Below are 24,053 nucleotides of genomic sequence, written 5' to 3'. Positions count from 1 at the left end.
CCAGGAAAAAAGTCTGGAACTGCCTAAGAGGCAAGAGACCATTGTTTCGGGGTGCACGAGTAGAGGGAATTCAGAGCACCGCCTAAACAAGCTCCAGAGAGGGGCATGAACCGCGGTTATCAGTTCAGACACCAGAGACGGGCATGAGATGCTCGGGCTGCTGGTGCAGCCACCAAGGAGCCTGTGTGTGCAAGCACAGGTCACTATCCACACCTCCCCTCCCAGGAGCCTGTGCAGCACGCCACTGCCAGGGTCCCGCGATCCAGAGACAACTTGCCTGGGAGAACAGAGAACGCATGGCATATCTCAGGCTGGGGTAACATCATGCAGGCCTCTGCCACCTTAGGCTCACCCCACATTCCATACCCGTCCCGCCCCCCAAGCCTGAGTGAGCCAGAGCCCCCTTATCAACTGCTCCTTTAACCCCCTCCTGCCTGGGTGGGGAACTGATGCCCTCAGGCGACCCACATGCAGAGGCGGGGCCAAATCCAAAGCTGAACCCTGGGAGCTGTGTGAACAAAGAAGAGAAAGGGAAATCTCTCCCAGCAGCCTCAGGAGCAGCAGATTAAATCTCCACAATCAACCTGATGTACCCTGCATCTGTGGAATGCCTGAATAGACAATGATCACACCAAAATTTAGGCAGTGGATTTTGGGAGCAACTGTAGACTTGGGATTAGCTTTTTGCATATAATTTGTTTCTGGTTTTATGTTTATCTTGGTTTAGTATTTAGAACTTATTATCACTGGTAGATTTGTTTATTGATTTGGTTGCTCTTTCCCTTTTTTTTTTCTATTGTATATATATATATTTTTTCCTATTTCTCTTTTTGTGAGTGTGTATGTGTATGCTTCTATGTGTGATATTTTCTATACAGCTTTGCTTTTACCATTTATCCAGGATTCTGTCTGATAATTTTTTTTTGCATAGTTTTTAGTGCTTGTTATCATTAATAGATTTGTTTATTGGTTTGGTTGCTCTCTTCTGTCTTTCCTTTTTTTATTACTTTTTAATTTTTATTTTAATAAGTTTATTTCATTTCTTTTTTCTTTTCTTTCTTTTTTGTCTCTCTTTTCTTCTGAGCAGTGTGGCTGACAGGGTCTTGGTGCTCCAGCCAGGTGCAAGACCTGAGCCACTTAGGTGGGAGAGCCGAGTTCAGGACATTGGTCCACCAGAGATCTCCTGGCCCCACGTAATGTCAAATGGCGAAAGCTCTCCCAGAGATCTCCATCTCAATGCTAACACCCAGCTCAACTCAACAACCAGCAAGCTGCAGTGCTGGACACCCATGCCAAACAACTAGCAAGACAGGAACACAACCCCACCCATTAGCAGAGAGGCTCCCTAAAATCATACTAAGTTCACAGACACCCCAAAACACACAACCAAACACGGTCCTGCCCCACAGAAAGAAAAGATCCAGCCTCATCCACCAGAACATAGGCACCAGTCATCTCCACCAGGAAGCTCACACAACCCACTGAACCAACATTACCAACATGGGGCAGACAGCAAAAACAATGGGAACTACGAAGATGCAGCCTGTGAAAAGGAGACTCCAAATTCAGTAAGTTAAGCAAAATGAGAAGACAGAGAAATACGCAGCAGATGAAGGAGCAAGGTTAAAACCAGCCAGACCAAACAAATGAAGAGGAAATAGGCAGTCTACCAGAAAAAGAATTCAGAGTAATGATTGTAAAGATGAACAAAAATCTTGGAAATAGAATGGAGAAAATACAAGAAACGTTTAACAAGGACCTAGAAGAACTAAAGAGCAAACAAACAATGATGAATAGCACAATAAATGAAATTCAAAATTCTCTAGAAGGAATCAATAGCAGAATAATTGAGGCAGAAGAAGGGATAAGTGACTTGGAAGATAAAATAATGAAAATAACTACCACAGAGCAGAATAAAGAGAAAAGAATGAAAAGAATTGAGGACAGTCTCAGAGACCTCTGGGACAATACTAAATGCACCAACATTTGAATTATAGGGGTCCCAGAAGAAGAAGAGAAAAAAAATATGGAAATGAGAAAATTTTGAAGAGATTACAGTTGAAAACTTCCTTAATGTAGGAAAGGAAATAGTCAAGTACAGGAAGCACAGACAGTCCCAGACAGGATAAATCCAAGGAGAAACAAGCCAAGACACATATTAATCAAACTATCAAAAATTAAATACAAAGAAAAAATATTAAAAGCAGCAAGGGAAAAGCAACAAATAACATACAAGGGAATCCCCATAAGGTTAACAGCTGATCTTTCAGCAGAAACTCTGCAAGCCAGAAGGGACTGGCAGGACATATTTAAAGTGATGAAAGGGAAAAAACTACAACAAAGATTACTCTACCCAGCACAAATCTAATTCAGATTCGATGAAAAATTAAAACCTTAACAGACAAGCAAAAGCTAAGAGAATACAGCACTATCAAACCAGCTTTACAACAAATGCTAAAGGAACTTCTCTAGGCAGGAAACACAAGAGAAGGAAAAGACGTACAATAACAAACCCAAAACAATTAAGAAAATGGTAGTAGGAACATACATATCGATAACTATCTTAAATGTGAATGGATTAAATGCTCCAACCAAAAGAAATAGACTGGCTGAATGGATACAAAAACAAGACCCATATATATGCTGTCTACAAGAGAACCACTTCAGACCTAGGGACACATACAGTTGAAAGTGAGGGGATGGAAAAAGATATTCCATACAAACAGAAATCATAAGAAAGCTGGAGTAGCAATTCTCATATAAAACAGAATAGACTTTAAAATAAAGACTATTACAAGAGACAAAGAAGGACATTACATAATGATCATGGGACCAAACCAAGAAGAAGATATAACAGTTGTAAATATTTATGCACCCAACACAGGAGCACCTCAATACATAAGGTAAATGCTAACAGCCATAAAAGGGGAAATCAACAGTAACACAATCATAGAAGGGGAATTTAACACCCCATTTTCACCAATGGACTGATCAACCAAAATGAAAATAAATAAGGAGACACAAGCTTTAAATGATAAATTAAATAAGATGGACTTAATTGATATTTATAGGACATTCCATCCAAACACAACAGAATATACTTTCTTCTCAAGTGCTCATGGAACATTCTTCAGGACAGATCATATCTTGGGTCACAAGTCAAGCCTTGGTAAATTTAAGAAAATTGAAATTTTATCTAGTATCTTTTCTGACCACAATGCTACGAGACCAGATATCAATTACAGGAAAAAATATGTAAAAAATACAAACACATGGAGGCTAACCAATACACTACAAAATAATCAAGAGATCACTGAAGAAATCAAAGAGGAAATCAAAAAATACTTAGAAACAAATGACAATGAAAACATGATGACCCAAAACCTATGGGATGCAGCAAAAGCAGTTCTAAGCGGAAAGTTTATAGCAATACAATCCTACCTTAAGAAACAAGAAACATCTCAAATAAACAACCTAACCTTACACTGAAAGCAATTAGAGAAAGAAGAAAAAACAAAATCCAATGTTAGCCGAAGGAAAGAAATCAGAAAGATCAGATCAGAAATAAATAAAAAGGAAATGATAGCAAAGATCAATAAAACTAAAAGCTGATTCTCTGAGAAGATAAAGTTGATAAACCATTAGCCACACTCATCAAGAAAAAAAGAGAGAAGACACAAATCAACAGAGTTAGAAATGAAAAATAAGAAGTAACAACTGACACTGCAGAAATATAAAGGGTCATGAGAGATTACTACAAGCAACCATACGCCAATAAAATGGAGGACCTGGAAGAAATGGACAAATTCTTAGAAAAGCACAACTTTCTGAGACAGAACCAGGAAGAAATAGAAAATATAAACAGACCATTCAGAAGCACTGAAATTAAAACTGTGATTAAAAATCATCGAACAGGGCTTCCCTGGTGGCGCAGTGGTTGAGAGTCCGCCTGCTGATGCAGGGGACATAGGTTCGTGCCCCGGTCCGGGAAGATCCCACATGCTGCGGAGCAGCTGGGCCCGTGAGCCATGGCCACTGAGCCTGCGCGTCCGGAGCCTGTGCTCTGCAACGAGAGAGGCCACAACAGTGAGAGGCCCGCATACCGCAAAAAAAAAAAAAAAAAAATCATCAAACAAGAAAAGCCCAGGACCAAATGACCTCACAGGTGAATTCTATGAAACATTTAGAGAAGAGCTAACACCTATCCTTCTCAAACTCTTCCAAAATATAGCAAAGGGAGGAACAATCCAACACTCATTCTACAAGGCTACTATCACCCTGCTACCAAATCAGACAAAGTTGTCACAAAAAAAGGAAACTACAGACCAATATCACTGATGAACATAGATGCAAAAATCCTCAACAAAATACAGGCAAACAGAATCCAGCAGCACATTAAAGGATCACACACCATCATCAAGTGGGGTTTATCCCAGGAATGCAAGGATTCTTCAATACAGGCAAATCAATCAATGTGATACACAATTTAACAAATTGAAGGAGAAAAACCATACGATCCTCTGAACAGATGCAGAAAAAGCTTTCAACAAATTCAACACCCATTTATGATAAAAACCCTACAGAAAGCAGGGATAGAGGGAAATTACCTCAACATAATAAAGGCCATATATGACCAACTCACAGCCAACACCATTCTCAATGGTGAAAAACTGAAACCATTTCCACTAAGATCAGGAGCAAGACAAGGTTGCCCACTCTCACCATTATCATTCACACAGCTTTAGAAGTTTTAGGCACAGCAGAGAAGAAAAAGAAATAAGAGGAATCCAAAATGGAAAAGAAGAAGTAAAACTGTCAGTTTTCAGATGATACTATACATGATACTATACATAGAGAAGCCTAAAGATGCTACCAAAAGACTACTAGAGCTAATCAATGAATTTGGTAAAGTAGCAGGCTACAAAATTAATGCAGAGAAGTCTCTTTCACTCCTCTACACTAATGATGAAAAATCTGGAAGAGAAATTAAGGAAAGACTCTCATTTTCCATTGCAACAAAAAGAATAAAATACCTAGGAATAAACCTACCTAAGGAGACAAAATACCTGTATACAGAAAGCTATAAGACACTGATGAAAGAAATTAAAGATGATACAAACTGACGGAGAGATATACCATGTTCTTGAATTGGAAGAATCAACACTATGAAAATGACTATACTACCTAAAGCAATCTACAGATTCAATGCAATCCCTATCAAACTACCACTGGCATTTTTCACAGAACTAGAACAAAAAATTTCACAATTTGTATGGAAACACAAAGATCCCAAATAGCCAAAACAAACTTGAGAAAGAAAAACGGAACTGGAGGAATCAAGCTCCCTTACTTCAGACTATACTACAAAGCTACATTAATCAAGACAGTATGGTATTTGTGCAAAAACAGAAATAGAGATCAGTGGAACAGGATAGAAAGCCCAGAGATAAACCCACACACATATGGTCACCTTATCTTTGATAAAGGAGGAAGAAATATACAATGGAGAAAAGACAGCCTCTTCAATAAGTGGTGCTGGGAAAACTGGACAGCTACATGAAAAAGAATGAAATTAGAATACTCCCTACCACCATACACAAAAATAAACTCAAAATGGATTAAAGACCTAAATGTAAGGTCAGACACTATAAAACTCTTAGAGGAAAATATAGACAGAACACTCTATGACAGAAATCACAGCAAGATCCTTTTGACCCACCTCCTAGAGAAGCAGAAATAAAAACAAAAATAAACAAATTGGGCCTAATGAAACTTAAAAGCTCTTGCACAGCAAAGGAAACTATAACCAAGATGAAAAGACAACCCTCAGAATGGGAGAAAATATTTGCAAATGAAGCAACTGACAAAGGATTAATCTCCAAAATATACAAGCAGCTTATGCAGCTCAATAACAAAAAAAACCAAAAAATCCAATCAAAACATGGGCAGAAGACCTAAATAGACATTTCTCCAAAGAAGAAATACAGATTGCCAACAAACACATGAAAGGATGCTCAACATCACTAATCATTAGAGAAATGCCAATCAAAACTACAATAAGGTGTCACCTCACACTGGTCAGAATGGCCATCATCAAAAAGTCTGCAAACAAGAAATGCTGGAGAGGCTGTGGAGTAAAGGGAACCCTCTTCCACTGTTGGTGGCAATATAAATTGATACAGCCACTATAGAGAACACTAGTGAGGTTCCTCAAAAAACTAAAAATAGAACTACCATACAACCCAGGAATCCCAGTACTGGGCATATAGCCTGAGAAAACCATAATTGAAAAAGAGTCATGTACCCCAATGTTCATTGCAGCTCTATTTACAATAGCTAGGACATGGAAGCACCCTAAGTGTCCATAGACAGATGAATGGATAAAGAAGATGTGGCACATATATACAATGGAATATTACTGAGCCATAAAAAGAAACGAAATTGAGTTATTTGTCATGAGGTGGATGGACCTAGTGACTGTCATACACAGTGAAGTAAGTCAGAAAAAGAAAAACAAATACCATATGCTGACACATATTTGGAATCTAAAAACAAACAAAAAAAATTGGTTCTGAAGAACCCAGGGGCATAACAGGAATAAAGATGCAGAAGTAGAGAGTGGATTTGAGGACACGGGGGAGGGGGGGAAGGGCATGCTGGGATGAAGTGATAGAGTGGCATGGACATATATACAGTACCAAATGTAAAATAGATAGCTAGTGAGAAGCAGCCACATAGCACAGGGAGATCAGCTCAGGGCTCTGTGTCCACCTAGAGGGGTGGGATAGGGAGGGTGGAAGGGAGACGCAAGAGGGAGGAGATATGGGGATATATGTATATGTACAGCTAATTCACTTTGTTATACAGCAGAAATTAACACACCATTGTAAAGCAATTATACTCCAATAAAGATGTTAAAATAAACAAAGAAATTGGTAAGTCATATGCTACAATGGAAACTAAAAAAAAAAAAAAATAGAGCCAGATAAGAGGAATCTGTTGCTTCTGGTGTAGGAGGATTGGACGTTAAATAGGATGACCAACTTTCCAATAGTTATGGTTCTTGGTCACATTGAAACTTCTCTCTAGTCTATGAGAAAGAAGTTGTATCTCTCTGATCTCTCTGTAATAGTCTTAAATTATTAGGATTAATGAAACAATTTCTATGGCCCTGGATTAAAGTGCAATCTCTAGAGTTCCTAGGGAGCCACCAACTCTCTAACACTGGAATTGACATAAAGATCACTTGGGTCCAGACACACATTGTCTTATTTTAGCTGCTTTTGAGAAATGGAAGTAGGTAATACATCCTATATATTATATATTGTATATATATGTATGTGTATGTTTCCATATGTACATATATATGTGTATATATATGTATGTATGTATGTGTGTGTGTATATATGTGTATATATATATATATATTTTAACCCTGGGTGGGAGAGAAGGCAAATGGTGGAATTGGGATTTTATAATCTCTTAAACCTCAGGTTTATTGATTTCTTCCTATAACATATAAGGAGATAAAAGGGTATTATACTATATTTTCAAGTAATATTGCTCTCAAAAAGACACCCACCTTTCCTCCATCAGCATTATACTCTTTTTCATCACCTTCCAAGAGCCTGGCTAGTCCAAAATCCGTGATTTTTACATGGTTTGGAGATTTCACTAAGACATTACGGGCTGCCAAATCCCGATGAACAAGCCGTCTTTCTTCCAGGTACATCATTCCCTGAAAAACACCAAATTCCCCAGAGTCAGTTAATGCCTATGCTTTTGTATTGTCAAAAAACGTGTTTCCTAGCGTTCAGTTGCAAGTGCTTGATTTCTCTAAGTAATGGCAGAATCTGAGAATATTTTCAAAATTATGGAAAATGTGGAATTAAAAAAGCAAACCACAAATAGCTTTTGGCCTTCTTCCCACTAAAGCTCTGTAAAGCAGAATGAATTACCTGCATATGAGCTAAATGTTTGATCATTTTTTCCCAGATACTTTATATTCTTTTGCAAACACTTTCGTTAGTGAGGTATGCACGTGTCTTAGTAGATAAGCTAACAGGTACTTGGACTGACCCACATATTCTTAATTGTTTTCTCCTCAATAACTTCTGTTTCCTGTCATTTTCCCCCATACACCCGCTCCAAACAAATGCCGCTCTCCATACTTTTCAGAAGTATTTCATATGAAGGTTTAATGGAGGCAAATTCACCTTTATAGGTTCTATCAAGTCTGAAGAATCATATTATTCTTATTAATTATGCAAAAAAATGAAGTTTGCCCTAGGGGCATTAAAAGCCTATAATTTAAAAAATAGCTTTGATGACATTAGTAGTCATTATGAAAATCCACAAGTAAAATTACATTATTTATAATGACCCTTAAGTTAGCCTTTAATATGTTTTCTTCATAAAACATATACTGTAATTAAAAACAAAACATTGCTGATCACCAACAAGAGATAAACTGGCTCTTCCCTCAACATACACACACACATCTACATGTATATGTACATATACACATGTATATATATGTGTTATATGTGTACACAACATATATATTAAAATATATATAAAAAATAATCCATAGAAACAATAATTATTAATTGTATTTCATCAATAGAGAAACCAAGAGTCATGAACCACTAGCCTTAACTACAAGGTTGATGTAAAACCAAGGAAATGAACCCAGAGGCCCAGATTAGAATGAACATCCTTTGTTTGAGTGAACATATGTTTTGTTGAAGAGTTAGGGAAAATTCTATATTTGAGGATTTCAGTGGTAAAAACAAGTCAGAAGTGTTATAAAATGGTTGAAGTACGCTCTCATGCCCATTGCAAATCAGTGATGCTGGCAGTTAACATTACAACTGCAGGACTTTGAAGGATTAACGGTTTCTGATATCAAAACAAAAGCTGTGGTAAACAGAGACATAAATCACAGAGGTCAAAAAATTATGAACTGTCTACAGGTGTAGTGGAAAGAGAATATTGCTTCAAACAGCATCATGAGCCAAGCACTATATAAATGCCCATTAAACACAACCAGTGGAGATACTGCCTGATATGGTGCAATCAGTCAGCAGTTAGGTGACATCATATGTATTAGTGTTTTCTGATATCAACCCACAACCGGGATTTATGGGGTTCTTTCCCTCTTTCCTAAACAGTGCTTTGTCTTTGATTACGCCAAATTGGAAGTTTTTAGAATAAAGTGAAAACAAATAGCCCTTGCATGCTTTAAAAGATTAAAAAATAGACTTATTGCCTTGGAGGTAAAGTATGTTCAATAATTTTGTCCCTGTAGGAAGTGTCCACAAAAAACAGTCATCATTCTCTTTCTTACCATCTTCATAACAGAATATGTAAAGAGTATTGGCAACAAATTAATATTCAGATCCACACATACTTACAGAACACATACTGTATGCCAATCACTGTGCTAGACATCAGAAAGACAGAATAGAGTGAGAGAAGGTCTGTGCATTAAAGGAGGACAGAAACTCATTAGTAAAGTGGGCACATATGGAGTATAAACTTGAATGGATCAGTGATGCATGTAAGGCATTTAAGGAGGACCATCTGTAGTATAGCTTAGCAAGTATGCATGAGAGGGGAGGCTTCAGAGAGGTACTAAGGCCTAAGTATGGTTTGAAGGATGGATGTCCACCAGTTGGACAAGATGAGGGAAAAATTGCAGTTAGAGAGGACAAGCACAGGGTCATCAATAGCATAGTGTACTTGGACAAAGGTATATAATTCTGTATTTCTGAAGCATTATGTATATGGTGAGTGGTGAGCCTGAAAAGGTAAGAAGAGGCTAGATCCAAGAGGGGCCCCTTATATGTCATGATAGAGAACTTGAACTTCACATTTTATGCAGCATTCAATGTGGTGATGCGGGAGTTCTTTTTAAAATGGAGAGTGACACAATTATCATTAGAGCCTTGAAAACATCACCAGGTGCCAGTAGAGAGGATGGATTGCACACAAATACAGCTGAAGTCAGGAGTCTGCCACATTACAGAAGAAAAGTGATGAGAGTGGAATAAAGGTTGTAAATTGACCATCCATGAGTTGTATCCATTTTTCCCTTTTTTTTGTTCCCACACTGAGAAAGTTTCAAACATCCTCTTTAGTTGGTTGCTGGCTATACTCCATTAAAGGCATCTGGTCCCCAGTTTGCCAGGGTCCTACCACTTACTATCACTTTTCAGGAATTCTGCTTTTATTATTTATGGTAATCATCCAGCTCCTACATGCATGAATGTCTGAATCTTCAACTAAACTAGGCCAGAAGGAACTAGGGAGAGAACAATTTCAAGGTACATTTATAAAATAAAATAACCATCCTTGGTAAATGACTGAACAATGAAGAAGAGAGTAAACTGAGAATAAGTCTGTGCTTTTGACTTTTGTAATTTAGATAATGTAATTTAGGTAATCATTTGGATAATGATTCCCTTAACTAGATATTATCCTAATGTAAATATATTTAAGAAATACATACTCTACCAGTAGGGAACTAATATTCACCAAGGAACTTAAGACTCTAAAGTCACATTCTACAGTATAAGCAAAGCCTCAAAAACTCCAAAAGATCTTTGACAGTCTACACACAAAGCCTCAGGAGGTGACAGACTATCCTGAACCTCAATACTATTTGTCCGTAAAAAAGTATTTTCTTCAAAATAATGAGAAATAAATTCAGGAAACCAGATGATCAGCTCTATTGTTTCTCCTAGCCACCTGACCATGATCAAAAGAAATAAAAACAGAAGCATCCACCTCCTTCCCAAACCATCAAAATACATTTGTATGGTTGCTTTGTAGCTATGAAACATCATCGTACAAATGCACACTTTCAAATCATTAATTATGACTGTCATCTTAGTCCTACTCTCACACCCTGAATTAGATTGTTGAATTCTATGTATTGCTCACAATAGGTTTCTCCACATCACAGTCATTGAAATAGGATTTTCTTACCAGAAGATCTCATTAGAATCACATTCTCTGGTAAATTCCTTCAAAATAAAATCACTCCTTAAATCAGAGTGTGATGAGATTAAGGAGGAAGACAATTATTAGAACAAAAATAAACTGGATGAAGTCCCGTGAAGTTTGAAGATGATAGAGGGATACTGCATTGGTTGAAAAGGATCCTCTTACTCTGCCCTGCAGCGATTCCCATGTCCTTGCCATGCCAGCTCAGGTGGAGTACATGATGGAAATACGAACACTGACAACAACCTCAGCTAACATTGACTGATTCTTAGAATGCGGCAGGCACTAACTAAACATGTCTACAGTGGTAGGTTAACTTAATCCTATAGACGCATACTACTTTCATTTCATTTTAAATATGAGAAAACCAAGGCTAAGAGAGGTCAAGTTACTTGCTCCAAGTCATCTATTTAATGAGTGGTAGAACTGGGATTTGGTCCCTTGGTGTGGGACTTAAAGTCTGCATATTTAAGCCTATCTTATCTCTTGATGTGTCACCAGGTAGTGTGGGTATATAGAAATGAATGTACACAGTGAAGTCATATAGCTTCAAAAGATCCTAGTACTTTTGCAGAAAAAAATTAAATATTATCAAATGTTTCTATGAACTCAGGGCATAATGAAGGTGACTGACATGTTTGTATTTATATTTAAAACTCAGCTAACTTATATAACCTTTATAATTTAGCAGGAGTTTAAATTGTGTAAATTGGAAACTCAGTTCTTGCTTTGACCACAAGGTATGCAGGATGGTGGAGTGGGTTTGAGAATAGATTCTGGAGTTGATTGCTTGGCTAGAAGCCCAGCTCTGCCATGCTCTTGCTGTGTGACTCTAGCAAGTTAATAAACCTCTCTGTCACTCATCTTCTTCCTCTTTAAAACAGCCATAATAGCACTTATCACAAAGGTTGTTTTGATGATTAAATAGTATGTAAAGCACTTAAGGAGTAAGTGGCATGTAATAAGCACAGAACATGCAATGTTGTTCGATGGATATATATCAACAGTCCTAGTGCATAAGAATCACTTACCCTCATTAACTTGAATTGCCTATTGTAGAAAATCTGTGAACCTCAACTAATATATCACAGTGGGTGTTCAATAAATGTTTGCAAATGGTGATACATATACCCATAACATGCCCATCATTATTAATGTGTGGCTTCAAATTTCAGAATAATTACTGTTCGAAATATTATTTTAATAACAATGCACGTGAGGGTGCTGTCATATAAGGAGAAGGAAAAATTAAAGAATCTAATAAAAGATTTGGTGCTTTCCATAAACATATCACATATTCAGGAATTTAGTGAAGATAAAGGTCATAAACAAGATAGGTCAAAAAATTTTCAATGCTGCAGGATGTTTTCCATGGGTGAATAAAACAGTAGATTTTCTGTACCAAAGAATCTGTCTTTTATCACTCAGCGCTGAGGGGCATTCTGGGTGGAGGTGTTTTCGGGGCATTTTGTCTACTTCTTGATCCAAGTGCTGCAATTCTGATTTTACTCAAACTACTCAGAATTTACTATCACCACACCACTCAGAACTTTACCATTTTCATACTTGCTCTAAATGCCTTAATGAGTTTTCAAGACTGCTTATTTACTGTTTTGCTCATACCTCTTACAATATGCATTAATAAACACAAACTCGCTAGGGAAAGTCAAATTTTACTCTTGACCTTCAGGAATGCACTTTAATACAAAACCCAAGGATAATTTTATTACAACTGAATTTAAAGTTTTAATCTCTGGTTAGAATTGACTCATATAAACTGCTCTATGGAAAAAAAATCAGTGACTGACAATTTTAAAATATTGGTATCAATGAACTCCTAGCAATGACCTTCTTTTCAATCTTATGATATTGACTCACAGCTGTCTAGCAAAAATGCTTCATGATTATGCTTTAATCCAACGTTAAAATGCATTCTGCCCAGCTGCAGGAAGCTAACGGAAGTCAAGAGAGACCAGACTATTTCTGACAATAAATATTTGCTTCCCATATATAGGCCAGGCGACATTTTCATCAAACACGTGTGTGGAGCTAAAAATTTCAAGTTGTAGTCAGTTCTCATAGGCATTAATCTCTGGAATTAGCAAGAGTACATTTTTTTTCTGTTTTCATTCTAATAACCTGAAGCTTTCTGAATAACAGGAAGCTTCAGGAAAACTACCTTCAGATGAAAATCGCTCCTCTTTTCTACCTTTCCTTCTGAAAGCAATTGTACCTGTGAGGGGAAAAAAAAAAAATCTAACTCTAATGCTCTCTGCTATTAGGGCTGAAGATATGAGCATGTTCAAGGGAAGAAAAAGACCTTTTTGGATGAAGTGACTGACTTTATCCAAATAGTACATGGAGAGAAACTAAGGGGGCTCTGTAATTGAATCAACTGAGAAGTCTTTTCAACCAGCCAAAGCTGGTCCATGGCACAGTAGAAAGAACACAGAACTTAGTGTTGCAAGAGAGAAGAAGTCCCAGACATGCTGCTCACAAGATTTATGACCACAGGTACTCAACTCGCCTCTTCTATAAAAGTCACAAATTGGCCTAAATGATCTCTGAGGTGTTCTCTAGCTTTAAATCTTTATTCCATGATGGAACTGGAAAATATATCTATCTAAAATATTAAGTGGTGGCCAATAATAAACACAGATAACAGTAAAGAAAGAGGTAGAGTAGATGTCTCCCTTCAAATGTTTAGGGAGAACAGTGAACACGTTTTACTAAAAGTCAGTTTAGTGCATCTGATGTTTAAACCCTGGCTACTTACTATCTGTATGATCGTGGTCAATTTATTTGTGTTTCCTTTTCTTTATTCGTTAAATGGGGATAATAATAGTATCTACACTGAGGATTGTCTTGAGGATTCAATGCCTTAATGTTTGTAAAACACCTAGAACATTCAATATTCTAAGATACCATGTGTTAAATAAATGATCTCAAATTCATCCTTCTGATGAAAAATACAATTCAACCACTATAAGAGAAAGAAAAGGCAGCCAACTAAAACACCTACTGATTACTCAGCACTGTTCGGTGTGGTGACTTCTGTTTCTCATTCTATTTGTCCCTGAATGTTCTTCCTCTTATGCTGCTCAGGAAGAAAAGCAGATTCACATGGTTGTCCCAGACTGGCTTGGCATTAATACTACAGTTTAATTCTCACATTTTCCAACTGCACCTATGATCTTCAAGAGACTTGGTCAGGTTGCAGTTCTTAAGAAGATTTTGCAATATTGAGGACAACTGAATTTCCATCATTTTAATAGTGTGTAGTGAAAACATTATTGGTTGCTATTCAAATTTAGTTCCAATAATATATTTGTGTGTGTGTGTATGCGTGTGTGTGTATCTATACATGCATGTAGTAGATACTATGGTGTGCCACCCAGAAACCTCTTCAGGCCCAAGTCCTCCTAATCTCAGCTTCTGGGAGTGTTGACTGCTGAGGGCTCTCATCTTGGCTGCTTTTGTTTTGAGGCAGTGACACCTGCCAACCCAACTACAAGGGGAGCTGCTTTGCCAGGGGTTCATCCTCTCACCGGAGGCAGCCCACATCCAATAATTTGTTGATGTTGAGTTACAAAGGCCATACCTCTCTTGACAACTATGAAGAGCTCTTCTAATTCTGGGACACCCCATGGGATTGAATGATTCCTTTGTTGCAGTTTTATCATAGCTGAACTTTTCCTTCTACCTAATATTGCTTTTTCACTGTCTGATAGGTGTTGTTCTTGAGAACACTTAAGAAAAACTTCCTACATGCAAACTTTTCTCAGAGATTGTTTTCTAGGAGCCAACCTAAGGCAATGTGTGTGACTTGTTTTCTTTTAGGATCTCAAGTACTCAGAATTTTAAGCTAACCACACTCTATAATTCATGCACACTATGATCATTGTTTCCCTCTATCCTCTACATCAACCCCATTCTTTATCCATCATAAATATTAACAGTAATGTTTTTAATACATATCCTTTCAATCTATCATCTGCATGTTTATTTCTTTTTATCTATATTTTCTAACAAGTGCTTTGTGCTATTTCTAATATATAAATAGTATTGTGTATTAAATAGGATCATGTTTTACTCATTAGGCTTTTTTTAGATTCAAACATGTTGCTATATGTAATCCAGTTCTCATAGCTGCACTGGATTATACATATGAATTCACAGACATATACACTTGTATAACACAGACATGCACTGTCAGTTGTCTATTCCCCTATGGAAGGGTACCAAACTTAACTCCATCTCTTTGACACTGCAAACAAGACTGAATTGAACATTAATACTATTTGTAAAATGCTATAAATTGGCTTCACAACATAAATTATCTGCTATGTAGTACTAATTTCAGTGTAGGAGAATCTAAACAAACAATAATAGTAATAGTCACTGTGGAAGATACAACAGGGAGCAATTTCTTGTTAACTGAGAATACTGAAACCACATGGGAAAGACAAAACATAACTGTGTATATTATCATTATATATGTTTGTATCTATTAAATAGTTGACCTTTATTTACACACTCAGTGCCAGGGGACTGTTTTAAGTGCTATATATACAGGAATTTACAAGAACTCAATGAGATCTCTGCTACTATTATTCCCATTTTAAGATGAGGACGCTGACACACAGAGAAGTAAAATAACTTGCCCAAAAGTGATAGCTAGTGCATGGCAAAGCCCAGAAGGACCAAGATTTGAGTGCATGCAGCTTAACTCCAAAGCCAACAATCTTAACCATTACTCTATATGACTGTAGGTATCAATAGACTATATAAAACTAAAAAAAGACAGTATATACAAGTGAATTGTTGTTATATAGACAATAAATGCTCTAAGAGTTCAACCAAGAGAAAACTCTTGTACATAATACTCATTTAAAACTTATAAACAAACTTTAGTTTTTCTGGGTTTCCTAGGACAGTACCTCTGGAAGCACTTTACAAACCAACATTTGTGAATTCAACTATGCACTTTCAACAATTTGAAGATTCCCTGGCATTTACCTGGCACTCAGTACATGTTTGTGGTTGGATTAAATAAACAATAAGACCAAAAGTTTGAAAGGCTGTCCAGACAGTAGCTTTTTCTTTGCAATGTAAATAGAACAAATGTAAAATCTGTGATATTTATGATAGGAAGGAGGAAAACAAACCCTGCAACAGTTAGGCCAAACCCCAGATGGTAATATTAGAGTACCAAGGAATGTGAATGAGGACACTATTTAAAGATTCCTGAGGTTGGCAGGGGTAACATAATTTTTTTCTTCTTGTTTCCTACAATTTCTTCAAATATTTCTTCAGAAATTTTATTTACCACCTTTCGCAAGCTTTTGAAAATTTCCATTGGAAGAATTTGCAGAACAGCCTCCTTGAGACTCAAAATTTCTCTTAAAGAAACAACAAAATGAAACCAATAAAATTAATAAACAAAAAGAGTAAGTTAAAAAGTATGTGTGAGAAGCCACTGCTTTCCTACTAAATAAATATTTATTTCCTAAATAAATAAATAAATAAATAAATAAGGTGAAAAGCTCATCTGCCTAGATCAAGAGAATACTAAACATGCTACTGTTCTCCCCTCTCACTGACCTCTTGTCAATATGATTACAGATGGGAGGAGTGAATCGTATAGTGTCCATACTCTCTTAGAGAAGTAAACCTAAAATGGATTACTTCTGCTCCTTAGGCAGCTGATCAATAAAGATGTGGACTGTAATGAGAACAGATATGTCTGTGGGTTGTAGTAGTTATCCTCTGTGTCTCTTTAGAAATTAAAAATAAATGAAGTGTGCAACCTATTAATACAGCTACCTCTAGATCAACAGATAGAAACTGAGCCTTTCTCTGAGCATACATATTATGCAAATACATTCAAACACTATAGGGAGGCCTTAGTTATAACCAAACAGAAACAGATCATTTCTAATATTCTCTAATTTCACAGAATTGCATGCTACTGGCTGGAAACCATAAAGTTCAGTGGGTGGGAATAGGTATGCCATAGTTTCCTTCTTAGGACAATTATATCAATTTTTATGAGGTATTCTCTTTACAAAGCAAAACTTTTGCCATAATACAAAACTAAAGAATCTCAATAACTATTTTCCTGTGTGGTATATTCACATATGAGCCTTGGCAGTTGAGTTTATTGATAACTACTGAACATTTTTAAATAAATATCTTCCCATGGAAAAAAATGTAAAATTCCTAGAACACTAAAAGCTCTCATGTGATTTGAGCCAATTTACTGTCTACATGTAATATGTGTCATTCAATCCAATTCTGCCTCTATTTTATTTGGATGTCAATGGACTTGGTCCATCTATGCAAATGCTTACCCAGCACATGTAAAACTTGAAATGGTGTACCATACGTTCCCTCTGAAAGTCACCCAGCTACTTCCCAACACTTCCTCTGACCCCTGCTCCTCTTACTCAGGGGCCTTCCTTCTCAAAATCTTCAGAAGGATCTGAACCACAGCTTCCAGCTTACATCTCAATCCATTGTTGATTTGGAAGCCCATATCCTTGTTTCAACCTTTGTACTCTCCCTCTGACAGAATGCTAGGAATTTATCTCTCGTCCTAGCATAAGGACATAAGAGAAAGCATATACCATGAGAAAACCATAATTCAAAAAGAGTCATGTACCAAAATGTTCAGTGCAGCTCTATTTACAATAGCCAGGACATGGAAGCAACCTAAGTGTCCATCAACAGATGAATGGATAAAGAAGATGTGGCACATATATACAATGGAATATTACTCAGCCATAAAAAGGAACAAAACTGAGTTATTTGTAGTGAGGTGGATGGACCTAGAGACTGTCATACAGAGTGAAGTAAGTCAGAAAGAGAGAAACAAATACCATATGCTAACACATATATATGGAATCTAAAAAAAAAAAAGTCAGAAGAACCTAGGGGCAAGACAGGAATAAAGATGCAGACCTACTAGAGAATGGACTTGAGGATATGGGGAGGGGGAAGGGTAAGCTGGGACAAAGTGAGAGAGTGGCATGGACCTATATACACTACAAAACGTAAAATAGATAGCTAATGGGAAGCCGCTGCATAGCACAGAGAGATCAGCTCGGTGCTTTGTGACCACCTAGAGAGGTGGGATAGGGAGGGTGGGAGGGAGACACAAGAGGGAGGAGACATGGGGACATACATATATGTACAACTGATTCACTTTGTTACAAAGCAGAAACTAACACACCACTGTAAAGCAATTATACTCTAATAAAGATGTTAAAAAAATAAAAATAGAACAATAAAAACAAAAACTAAAAAAAAAGAAATACCTGCTTTATACCTTGGCTCATTTTCTATCCCAACATTACCATAGAAGGAGCAGATATCATCGCATACCTATAACATGAGGATGATTTAGCTCTACTTAAACTGATAAGTTGTATTCTGAGTTTCTGCTGTCTTCATAGGCTTGGGGATACATATGGGGTCACAGTAATGACACAAATTTCACTGTTTCTTGGACCAACCTGCTGGCAGAGCACTTATTGCTACTTGCCCCTTTGAAGCCTTTTCCAGATATTTCTGGGGTTCCCAAGGGAGCCTGCAGATGTTCATAAATACTGTCTTGCTTCTTTTTCTCAGGGCTCTTCAATGATATATTCAGTCATTAAACTTTAAGCTGGAGCCGCTGTGGAAATGCTATCTTTGCTGAGGCTGCTATCTCTTGGTTCTTCAGAAGTTGCAGCTTATGATAATTCAAAGAAGTGAATGATGCCTTTCCATCCTCTCCTCCTCACCATGTCAGAGCACCACTGTCTTGTGCACAGCCTTGGCGAAGTGCTCTACCTGCTTCTGAACTCTGCACCATATTTTGCCCCCAGCTCTACCAGTAGATATTGTTGAGACCCTAGCCTCAAAGTCCCCTTCAGAACTTCTTCAGTAACTTCAGCTCCATACTCCTTAAAGAGTCAGACCTAGTCCAAGAGGTAGGCATGGAAAATGGTTACATCCCTCTTTGCTTAATTCTCCTCTCTTTGACCTCATGCACTTTCCATAATTTCATCATCTTCCATTACTCTTCAACACATGCACACATATGCACAAGCTGTCACGTGCATGTCCTGAACCATCTCTCTCTTTTACAGCTGAAAGAAGTCCTCAAGTAACTTGACTCAGCATGTCACTCTTGCTTTTCTTGGAATTCCTCACCTGGAAATCTATAGTCCAAGCCCACCTGAAAATTCTCTTGGCTCTTTTGTCTTTGCACTCACTGTTCCCTTTACCTGTAACACCCCTTCACCACACACTGATACACTCTTCCTATCATGCTTCAGACACAGACTTGGTTAAATCTTAACACTCTGTTAGATCACAAATTAGATGTTATTTCCTCCACAAAGCCTTCCCTCACTCCCAAGTAGATTGTGTCCTTCAATGATATGACCTCAGAAGGTCCAATTTTCCCTATCGACCTCAATCTGTCTATCTGTTTATCTTAAACTAAACCCTGAGATCGTCAATCTTGATAAAATAACTTTCTATGTACGGCTAAATCAAAGTCCTTTTATAACGCAGAAAGAACATGCACTTATATTTATGTTAGTCTGCAACTTCTATGCTAAAGCTTTAGAAATACTACACAGCATATTACACAGTGTTATCAATTTCATGTGAAAGGTAGAAAAAAACCTCAAATATGTCTGATTCCCAATTAAACACTCATCTACTGACATGATTAGTTTGTAAAACTATTTTTAAGATAATTAAGCACCACAGAGAGGAATGGAAGTAGAGAGCTATGTTCTGCCTTGTTCAAAACCTTAAAGATTTAATCTGATCACCTTTCATTCTTTTGCTGCAAACCCTTATGGATTGTGAACTGCTTGGAGTTGTGATGGTGTGCTCCTGCTGAGATGACATAAATCAATTTGACCCTCCTCACATTTACCAATTCCATCACATTTTAGGCAGTCAGTAAATAGTAGTCAATTGATTGATTTCCTCTTCTCCCTTCTGCATCTATTTATCCATACTCCTTCTATTGCCTCTGAATCACCAGGTTAGCAGAGAAGGAACTCAAAACAATAATAAATATACTCACATACATACAGTTTCATAACAATTAAAAGTAAAAGAAGAAGAAAAAGGATAATAAAAGTTTAATATTACTGGAAGTAAATTTGTATTGTTAAGGATGATTTTTATTATATTGTCCCTTGCTTTCTTTCTTTTTTATTTTTAGATGTTACATATCTGCAACTTTTCCAGCTTACTTGGATGTGCTGCAAATTGATTAGTGAATATTTTTACTTCCAGGAATCTTGGGGGTTTTGTGCTAAAAACTATCTGTTTTTCTACGAAGGTAGGGAAATCAGGGTGTTGTTCATGCCCACTGTCAAAATGGAATTTGAATGCTGCCCTCTTTATCTGTGCTTCTTTCTACTTCACAGATTTATGCAGTTAATACCTCACATGGAAGAAAGTTGAAACATACATCCCACAAACCATGTTCTAAAACATCATCCACAGCCCATTCCCGTTCATCTTTGACAATTAGAGAGTGGAATATAATGATGAGTGTTAGGTCTAGAACAAAAATCCCCAGGCTTCAATATTAGCTCAATCACTGACTAAATGCAGCTGTGTGACCTTAACCATGTTAGTGAGCTTCTCAGTTTGCCAGTCTCTTCGTCTATTGAATGGGGAGGGAGACGCAAGAGGGAAGAGATATGGGAACATATGTATATGTATAACTGATTCACTTTGTTATAAAGCAGAAACTAACACACCATTGTAAAGCAATTATACCCCAAAAAAGATGTTAAAAAAATGGGGATAATAATAGCACCTTTTCCATTAGGTTGTTATGAGAATTAAATGATCTAGTCCTTATAAAACTCTTAGAATGGTGCCTCATCAAAACACTCAACGTTGTTGGTTATTATTATTGTCCCCTTTGTCCAGCACCTTGCATTATAGATGATTCTTATTTTTCAGAATTTCACCTTTCAATCAAGTAGCAATTTTTTCAGATGTTTTCAAGCATACTTTTATTCTTAGAATCTCAAAGATCATCTATCACCCAACAACCACATGTGTTGGTATTGCTGTCTTTCATAGAGTAGTTTAATTTCAGCAAAATTTTATTTTGTGTTTATACACTTTTGTTTCTTTGTACAATTATCTGAATGACACTCCATCTTGATGTTCAAAATAAAATAGGGTAAAAAAATTAAAAATTTTCTCATGAAATTAATAAAATTAAGACATATCGAGAAATCATTAAAGATGCTGAAATTAGCATATCTTTAGCCTCTGCTGTGTACTCATTGAACTTAAGCTAATTGACTATATATGAAGTTTTAAAAGAGCAAAACTGAAGCGCACGAAGGAAAAGCTCTACATCCATCACTGTAGATGAGGAGTAAGGGTAATGGAAAATTAGAGATTTTATGATACTCTTAACTATTAATCTCACTTATAACATGTAGATCTATTCACATTTAAGATTTTTACTCTTGCTTCTTTTATGAATACATTTTATATAAAAATTGGGGTCATCTCATATTTGTATATATGTATACATATTCCACTGGGCTATCAGCTATTAAAAAGAACTGGAAGTAAGACATTATTTATCTCCTCTTGATCTATTTCTAGCTTATTATATATATAATAGTCATTGTGTATAAAATTCATTCTACATATAGTTGAAAAAGATAAAGTTTTCTTGTTTCAACAGTTATCTATTGAGTAGCTATTATGTGCTGCTGGGCACTCTGCAAATGGTCTTACATATAAAGATAATATAGTGTTTCCTTCAAGTTATTCATTGCCTGGTGCGAGAGATATACATGGGCACAATAGAAAATGTAAAGGAAGTGTTCTGGAAGTACAGAAAAAGGGGAATGTAACACTTCTTGTGTTGATTACAGAAGGTCTCTCAGAAAAGGTGAAATTTAAGCTTAAGATTGAATGAAACATAGATATTTAAATTTTTTGCTATAATACAGTAAGAGTATTCTAGACAGGATAAAAAGCATGTAAAAAACCATACAGTCCTAAAAGGTAACAGTATGTTTGGAAAAAAAATTCAAGAAGTTCTTTGAGGATGGGACAGAAGTTGACAAGGGCTAGAAGTGCCACAAGTAAGTGTCTAACTTAATTGTTACTATCTAATAAGACATGCAAAGGAGTCACTGGAAGTTTGATAAACGAATTGACATGATCATACTTGGTAATTGTGCAAAGAGTAGACAAAGACAAAAGAGATTAGAACGAATCAAGGAGATTGATTAAGATGTATAATACTAGCTCAGATAGCAATGGTTTAGCACTTGACTAATGCAGTAACTTGGAGAATTAATTCTAGGTTGAGAACAGCAGATAAAGACGGAAGCTCATCAGTGATAATAAAGTCAAAAGAGAGGTAAGAGAATGTAAATACTTCCAGGGAAAACTCAGGGAAAAGTATTATTGCTAAGTGAGTGGGTAACAGAAAAGGAAACCAACAAAAGTGACTGAACGTACTAGTGGTCAGATTCATAGAAGAACATGATGGAGTGGTATTGTGGAATTGGAGAGAAAACACGAGAGAATTTCAGTAAGGTGAAACTGATGGTGGTGTTAGGTGCAATAGAGAGATTAAAATAAAAAAGATAATTCAATGGAGACTCTTGAGTTTGTAAATGGGAACATTGGTGTGTTAGTCATCTCAGACTACCACAAAAATGCCATTCTGTCTGTAGCCCCTCAAAGTTCATGTTCTTCTGACATGCAACATATATATATATTCTATTCTAAGAGCCCCAAAGTCTTAACTTGTTCCAGCATCAACTCTAAAGTCTCATCTAAATATCATTTAAATCAGATATGGATGAGACTTGAGGTGTGATTCATCCTGAGGCAAAATTCCTCTCCATCTGTTAACCTGTGAAACCAGACAAGTTATGTGCTACCAAAATACAATGGGGGATAAGCATAGGATAGATAGTCCCATTCCAAAATGGAGAAACAGGAAAGAAGAAAGGGTGATGTGTCCCAAGCATATCCAAAACCTAACAAGGTAAATTCCATCAGATCTTAAGGCTCAAGAATAATCATTTTTGGTTCAATGTTCTGTCTTCAGGACCTACTGGGGTAGCAGCCCTGCCTCTGCAGAAGAGCTGGGCAGGGGTCCCATCCCATCCTCCATCACTCCATAGGGCAGTCCCAGCTCCATGGGTTTGGGTAGAGGCTGTCTGGCCTGTGTAAACCAAGGCACTGGCCTTATTCATTTCTTTTTTTTTTTCTTTGCGGTACGCGGGCCTCCCACTGTTGTGGCCTCTCCCGTTGCGTAGCACAGGCTCCGGACGCGCAGGCTCAGCGGCCATGGCTCACGGGCCCAGCCGCTCCGCGGCATGTGGAATCTTCTCGGACCGGGGCACGAACCCGTGTCCCCTGCATCGGCAGGTGGACTCCCAACCACTGCGCCACCAGGGAAGCCCCCTTATTCATTTCTGAATTGCCTTTGAGACATTTTTCCCTCTTCTTAAAGAAGAGTGTGCATTCACAGCCAAATAGCTCCGTTTTTTGAAGAGCTACTCAAGGAATTTAACAGCCTTCCTTCATTTTGTCCTGTCTCCATCCACTTCAGTTCAAACTGGCAGTGTTTCTGCTTATATAATCTCATAAACTCCTTATTGATTGATATTCCAGCCATACCCTTGGTGTTCTCTTTAGAACATGCTTTCTAAATTTTTGCAATATGGATAGGCTGATAATTTTTCAAATCCTTAAGTTTTGGTTCCTTTTCACTTAACAATTCCTTCTTCAATTCATTTCTCTCCTTTTACATTTTATTGTAAGCAGTCAGGAGGAACCAAGGCCCTCCTTCAACACTTTGCTTAGAAATCTTCTCGGTGAAATATCCAATTTTATTGTTCTCAAGTTCTAACTTCCACAAAACACTAGAATGCAAACACGATTCAGCCAAGTTCGTTGCCACTTTATAACAAGAATCACCTTCCTTCCAGTTTTCCATATGTTTCCTCATTTCCATCTGAGATTTCACC

The 24,053-nt window shown here is 37.1% G+C and overlaps 1 protein-coding gene across 1 annotated transcript in view; it reads right to left on the bottom strand.

Annotated features, from left to right (window-relative positions):
- ERBB4 (erb-b2 receptor tyrosine kinase 4) overlaps positions 1 to 24,053 on the bottom strand; it is a 1,112,967-nt gene that overhangs the window by 50,863 nt on the left and 1,038,051 nt on the right. Inside the window, exon 21 of the mRNA XM_067740710.1 lies at positions 7,583 to 7,738. Within this exon, the coding sequence (XP_067596811.1) occupies positions 7,583 to 7,738 (156 nt within the window). The remainder of the gene's footprint in view (positions 1 to 7,582; positions 7,739 to 24,053) is intronic.

Source organism: Pseudorca crassidens, chromosome 6, assembly GCF_039906515.1.
Source record: "Pseudorca crassidens isolate mPseCra1 chromosome 6, mPseCra1.hap1, whole genome shotgun sequence".
In the NCBI taxonomy this organism is placed as follows: Eukaryota; Metazoa; Chordata; class Mammalia; order Artiodactyla; family Delphinidae; genus Pseudorca; species Pseudorca crassidens.
The sequence above is the reverse complement of the archived record's forward strand: the minus strand, read 5'-3'. Positions and strand labels throughout refer to the sequence as shown.